Source organism: Acanthochromis polyacanthus, chromosome 12 (assembly GCF_021347895.1).
Source record: "Acanthochromis polyacanthus isolate Apoly-LR-REF ecotype Palm Island chromosome 12, KAUST_Apoly_ChrSc, whole genome shotgun sequence".
NCBI classification, from domain to species: Eukaryota; Metazoa; Chordata; class Actinopteri; family Pomacentridae; genus Acanthochromis; species Acanthochromis polyacanthus.
In genome coordinates this window covers 4118244-4124970 of record NC_067124.1, presented here as the reverse complement: position 1 = coordinate 4124970, position 6727 = coordinate 4118244, and the positions used below count along the sequence as shown (strand labels likewise).

Below are 6727 nucleotides of genomic sequence, written 5' to 3'. Positions count from 1 at the left end.
TATTTTATATTTTTAAATTTTACACTTGTGTTATTTGTTCCATTTTAAATTTTTAATTCATATTTATATTCTTTTAAATTTATGCTTACACATTAGGCATTAGGTGGACAGCAGAGTAAGAATTTCATTGTACAGGGAAACATGTTTCCATACTATGCACATGACAATAAACACTTTGAATCTTGAATCTTAGTCTGGCTTTAATAGTGTGAGCAGAGCGACCTCTGCTGGTGAAACCTATGTATTACAGGATGGAGATACGCCAACCGGACGCGCTGGTATATTCAGTGCAATGAAACTATGAAACTATGAAAATGAGGTGTTGATGCAGAGAGAGACCAGTTTGTTTCTTTTTGGAAAAAAGCTATCTTTTTAAAAAATAAATCAATATTAACCGTATTAATGTCTGGCTGTTAGTAGTGGATGGTGTCATCCCTTACACTGTTGAGTGAAAACTATAATTTAATTAAACTAGATTAATTAAACTTTTTTTTTAAAGAACAAAACAAAACAAAACATGCGATGTGTGTCACATTAAGTAGGCCCCATGTGTTGTGGAGACCGAACTGAAGGTCGTCGGTAGCAAACAGCTCCAGCGGGTAGAAAGAAACCATAAACAACAAAAAAAATCATATCTGTCCAAGAAGTTCATTTGCCGCTAGGCACAATGGGAAATGGGTTTCTTAACGGCGTTAAAATACATCATAGCCAATTCCACGAAAACTACATTTCCCGTGGCTCTCTGCGCCATGAGGGTTACATGCTGGTCACCACGCAGTCCATTGCTGCAGCGATAAATGTGGTCCTTGAACGACACTTAGCTCAGGAACACTCGCATGGACCTCGATACTGAGGAGTACTGCTTCTTCCTGATCTCTACACGTAGCTTACAGAGTAAGTGTTGTCTGCTTTGTGTTTTCCGCTCTAGTGTCTCTTCTCGGTCATGATAACTTATTTACGTGCTTAGCAGTACAGCGAGCTAACAGCTAACAAGCTAACGTCAGGCGTCGGAAGCTGGAGTTGGCAGGTGTTCAGGTTGGCCTTAGCCAACGCTACTGCCAGTCGGTGTCTAAACACAGGCCGTCTGCTATAAAAGCCTCTTTTCTCCGTCACAGCGTCATAACAACATGTTTACTAAACGCTGCCTCCCCGTTGTCCTCCAGACAAAACTGTCCAATGTCAACTAGCCTAAAATAGACTCCTGTGTAAAGTCGGCCAGACTGTAGCTCGTGGACTTCCGGTTGCAACCTCTAATTTAAACCACGACAAATATCCGCCTTCTGTTTTTCCTACGATCCTGTTTGGCACTTTTATTGTGAAAACAGTTGTGTTGACTACCTGTCTTATTTCGTTGATTTCACTTAGCCGTTCCTGTAATTTCCTTACCTTCTAGAAGGTCCCTAAGAAGTTTATTAGGCAAACGTAACTCTTTTCAGTAACAGCCGATGTGCTGTATATTATAAAACATCATTTTAAACAACAGGGAAGATCCTTCTGCATGAGCCTCACAGATTTGTTTGTTATGCGTCGTTTGGTGACTTAATGATTGCGCAATCATAACATAAGGTATGTTCAGGACCTATATTCTATGGCAGAATAAGTAACTTTGTCACTGATTAATGAAGGGATTTAGGTCGTGGCCGTTAAAGCTGCTGTGATGGTTTAAGTATTCAGCACTGATGCAGAGTCTAACTTAACTGTATATGTGCAACAAGTGTATGCTGCAAACCTTTTCCTACAAAAGGGATAAGATACTCTTTACCCGAGACACCTAATGCATAGGAATAATGACAATAATCAGAAAATATGTAGAGTTTGAGGGGATCCACTCTCCTGATGTGTGCAGTCTAGACTTCAGAGTAACCAGAGGACCGCTATCCTGAGATCTGAGGTAGCAAAGTAAAATTAGTGCTGTAATATCAAGGAAACTACAGATGTGCTCAGAAAGAAAAAAGAAAATCCTGACTATATACTCAGTGGGGATAGTCTTGTTAGAAATGTGGGTCACATTTATGTTTGTCTTTACAACCGGAATTACCCTCTGCGTCATCATAGATTTATCAATGAGGGATCTAAAGTTCAGTGTGCCACCCAGTTATGGCTGTGATTTTACAAGTGGAATAGACTGCAAGCATGCCAAATGTATTTTAAGAGCATTCCATTTCTACATTCTAATCGGAAGAAAGTTGGATCAACTGCAGTTTATTCAAATTGTATGGAAAAAAAATATCTAATTATCCCGTATTGCAGTTGTACATTTGAGTGCTTTGAGTTGAATTTTCTGTTGAATTTAAGTTAATAAAACAAAACTTAAAATCTCTTCATATACAGGATAAGTCTTTGTTTCATTTGCTTATTGTCTGTGATGTGTGCTCAAGACATCACCTGATTCTCAGAAAAATAAGCCCAGTTGATCTTGGCTTAAATCAGAATGAATGAAATACTGACACTTGCACTGAAACAACAGGTTAAGTTGATGATGGGATCATTTAAACCACGCCTTGGCCGAACATTTGCTCGTTCAATTTGGACTCTACTTAGGGCAAAATAACTAATGAGTTTATTCAAATTGTAGATGGGTTCATAAGGAAAAAGAATGAATTTGGATTTTAAACGGTAACTTTTTTGATCCTACAGTCTGTGGTTGAACATCACAGCAGCCCAAAGGAGGAGGGGGAGGAGACCAGGAGGATGATAATGCAGCGCATCCTGACTCATGGGACACTGCGGCGGGTGGCGGCGATGCGTCCGCTGCTGCTGGGTGTCGCCATCCCTGAGGCTCCTGTAGCATTTTGTTGCTGCACCCTCCGCCTGTCACCATCGCCACCTGCAGGCCAACGCTGGCTCTTGACCTCAGCCTCCAGCAGAGCAGCCCATCAACCGAAACACCAGTCAGCCCAGGATGAACAGCAATCCATCTCCACACCTCCAACAAAGGACGTCCAGAAAGAGGAAGCTGAGCCTGATCTTGCAGAGGTGGACCCTTTGCAGGATAAGTCCATTGGCCTGTTTCAGAGGTTTAAGAAGACCTTCAAACAGTACGGGAAGGTGTTGATCCCGGTGCATCTGGTGACATCCTCCGTCTGGTTTGGAACCTTCTATTACGCTGCTATGAAGTGAGTCGAGTTATGCTCTGACTTTATGGTCTCTGACATAGATCAGATTGATATTTGCTCCTAAATTGATTTATTTGGTCTTTTTCCAGAATTCTAGACTATGTTTGATCTGCTGTGCTCTCTGAATGTTAGCACATCAACTAATTAGAAACTTAAGTGATTCTACGTTTTTTTTTTAATCTTAGAAGTTGACGGATGTTATTGAAAATTGTTCAACCGGGCATTCCACAGATTTTTGACACTTCTGAAATGTTTCCTCTCTTTTGCTCTTGCCCCTCAGAGGTGTGAATGTAGTGCCATTCCTGGAGATGATTGGTCTGCCAGAGTCACTAGTTGGCCTTCTGAGAGACTCGTCAAGTGCCTACGCACTGACTGCGTACGCCATGTACAAGGTAATCTAATTCAGGAGGCCCTGGTGTGAGTGTTTTAAACTTGATTTACTATTTGGTCATTATCAGTCATTTTGTTAGTTAAAAGCACCTCTACTATCAGACGTTTTTACGGTTAACCGGCTTTTACAATGGAGCTCTTTATCTACATGATACTACAGACATGAGTACATTCCTATGCAATAGCATTTAAATGTGAAAAAATAGTATCACCTCTCAGTAACTGCATTTTATCTAATGTACGATTTCCTTTTATGACCAAACAACTATTGTAATTGTTTCATAAAAGGAAAGACTGTATAGGAAATAAGGACCCCAAAATGTAAACTCGGTACAGTAGAAGTGAATATGCCTGTATTCACAAACATACAAGTTAAAAAACTTATGATCAATGAGACAAAACTGAGTATACGTGGGATTTCTATTAGCCCTGAACATGCTTTTGAAATGACCTGTGAACACTATTTTCTTACTTGCAGACCTATTGATTGTGACAGGGTGCTGCTTGCACAATCTAGCTCTGAAAAACAGTTGAAAAAACGTTTTTGTCTAGGCAAAGGGGTTACAAATGGAAGTCAGAGTTTCTGTGACAGCTCACTGTGCAAAGGCCATTGCATAACATCAGCCTCTATGGACACCAAAGAAAAAGCCTCTAACCAAGAACCACAACTGCTCGAGGAAACTTTGCTAAAAAGACAGAATCTTGATGAATATTAGGAGCACATTCTGATCATACGAGGAAAAAATCTAATTGTGTTGGATTCAGATGGGGTCAGCGTGTTTGGTGTGAACCTGACCAGGGCTGCCACAGTGAATGCATCGTCCTGACTGCAACGTTGAGGTGGGGGGGGTATTGATATAGAGCTGCCTGGTGTTTGCTTGTGGATACACCAAAATACTCCTATGACAAGATGACTTCAAGTCTTCAGAAATTTGGCAGAAGAGGAATATTCTGGTATATAACGATCAAAAGCACACTGCCAAAGTCACTTGTGAAGAAGAAAAAAGTGAAAACTGTTACCTGGTCCCTGACCTGAATCCGTTGGAAGACCTTTGATGTATTTTGCAAAGAATCATAGAGCAACACAACCCCTCCAGCAAAGAGTAGCTAAAAACAGGAGTCCTCGAAGAATATCAGAACGTCTCACTAGAAATGTGTGCAACATTGATATCTTCTGAGCTAAAGAGGATTGAGTCTGAAGTATTGAACTGACTTTTGTTTCAAGTTCCTACAGTGAGGCCTGTACCTTTACTAAGGTATATCTAAAGTGTAAGTTTTTAATTTAACATGGGAGCAAATAAGAGAAAAATACCCTTTAACAGGGAAAAGTCCAAAACTGTGAGGTCATACATCTCACACTTAGATGATAGTGGACAAGGTGGGGCTCGTTTTGTTGTATACTGTACTTTAAAGACTTGGGTTACAATCTGCTGCTGCTCTTTGGGGAGAAATGTGCATATTTCTAAAAGGTTTACAAACTTTCAAGTGCCACTGTGTTAGCACGCGTCTCGCTTCCTCTGCCAACATACACTAAAAAAGCAGATGCACTGCACTGTATGCTGACAAGCCACTGTGTTTTTCCTTGTTTTCCGACAGATTGCTACCCCTGCCAGATACACGGTCACTCTGGGAGGCACCTCACTCTCTGTTCAGTATCTTCGCAAGCATGGCTACCTGTCTACACCACCACCAGTCAAAGAATATATCCAGGACAAAATGGAAGAGACCAAGGAGAAACTGACAGAGAAGATGGAGGAGACAAAAGAGAGATTCTCAGAGAAAATGGAAGAAACAAAAGGACTCTTTTCTGAGAAAATGGAAGAGACTAAGGACAAGCTTTCTGAGAAACTGCAGGAAACCAAAGACAGAGTCTCTGAGGGGAAAGCATTTTTTAGAAAGAAAGGTGATTAGTGATCACATTTACGGGTGGCGCCTTTGAATAAATGGTCCTAAATTGATCTCCACAAGTCAGCAGTGAATAGGGGACAAGTAACAGATGGTATTTCTGAGACTGTTCGGAAACAGGAGAAATGTTGCACTATCCCAGTCCTGAAATTTTGCCTCGCACATCTCAGTTATCACCTGGTGTCTCTGTAAGTGTCAAATTCAGTCCCTAATTGTCTGAACCCTTCCACAATGCACTCTAAATGTAGATGAGACAGCAGCTTAGTAGACTGCTGGCAATGCTACATTCTGGCTCTGTCATCCCAGACTGGATTTACACAGGCTCAAGCAATCTGGACTTTAACTCTTGGTTGGCTGTAAGTCAGGTGTTTAAAGAAAATCACTATTCTTGTTTCTGTTGTCACATACACGAGGGAAAAAATGGGTCTAGGTTTCAAGATAATAAAAAAATGTGCCTGTGTAAAACAGCCTCTGGTTACAACTATGGGAGAGAGAGTAGTGTTAATTCTTCTGCTTGTTAGGAAATAAAACTTGAAGCTCATGGTTACATGTGTGTACTAGTCCATCAAAGCCTTTCTCAAGGCTGAACGTATCACCTTGTGTCTTTTCTAATGTAATGAGAAAGAAATTTAAGTTTTTCTAATGTATTTTTATCTGATAGCCAAAGCTAATATGACATGATTTCTGTGTCTGTACCATTTAATGTATCGACCTAAAGTTATGCATAAAATAAGTCAGATGATCATTAGAAAGCTGGTGTCAGGGCAGAAATAGTGCACAGTGGGTGTCGGTGTACATGTGCTGATCTGACAACCCAACATGCAATGGGTGCCGTTTGTATGAAGAGTATTCAAGCCGTGTGATACATTGATGGTGCGCCAGAGGAAATGTCTTGGTTACTTTGCTAAATAGACAAATGTTCTTATGAGAAATTCACACAGACATCTGATGGAAACCACAAACGAATAAAAGTGAAATGCGAATCATCCAAGTGTGTGAGCTGCTTGTTTGGGGGAAAAAAACAGAATCTGGAATTTAAACCCCATAAAATACAACCTTGCTCAACATCTCACATCTGAGGACAGTGGCCGCAGGGAAGCAGGAGTTGAAGGGTTTTGCTTTAAGTCATCAGTCTGAACTGGAGGCTTCGTGAGATGAATTTAAGGTCAACTAGAGCCAGGCCTCACAGTTTTTCTCAGTCACTTTGGTACATTTCTCAAATCATTCTCAACATTTGCAAACCAGCAAGAGCATTTCTCAAAACAATTCCTACAAATAGCAAAACACCATAGATCACCTGTAAAAGCCAGTCTCTT

General features: G+C 40.7%; 1 protein-coding gene across 1 annotated transcript; it reads left to right on the top strand.

Annotated features, from left to right (window-relative positions):
- The first annotated feature begins 744 nt into the window (after positions 1–744).
- Positions 745–6397, top strand: fam210ab (family with sequence similarity 210 member Ab). Its single transcript, XM_022199463.2, has 4 exons — positions 745–894; positions 2638–3116; positions 3397–3508; positions 5103–6397. The coding sequence occupies exons 2-4, from the start codon at positions 2692–2694 to the stop codon at positions 5415–5417; spliced, it is 852 nt and encodes a 283-aa protein (XP_022055155.1). The 5' UTR covers positions 745–894; positions 2638–2691; the 3' UTR covers positions 5418–6397.
- The last annotated feature ends 330 nt before the right edge of the window (positions 6398–6727 follow it).

What these genes read in the sequence shown, in the direction of transcription:
- fam210ab (XM_022199463.2), top strand. Translation starts at nt 2,692, where the DNA reads ATGATAATGCAGCGCATCCTGACTCATGGGACACTGCGGCGGGTGGCG. An exon ending in TTCTATTACGCTGCTATGAA is followed by an intron (nt 3,117 to 3,396) that starts GTGAGTCGAGTT and finishes CTTGCCCCTCAG; the next exon opens with AGGTGTGAATGTAGTGCCAT. An exon ending in CTGCGTACGCCATGTACAAG is followed by an intron (nt 3,509 to 5,102) that starts GTAATCTAATTC and finishes GTTTTCCGACAG; the next exon opens with ATTGCTACCCCTGCCAGATA.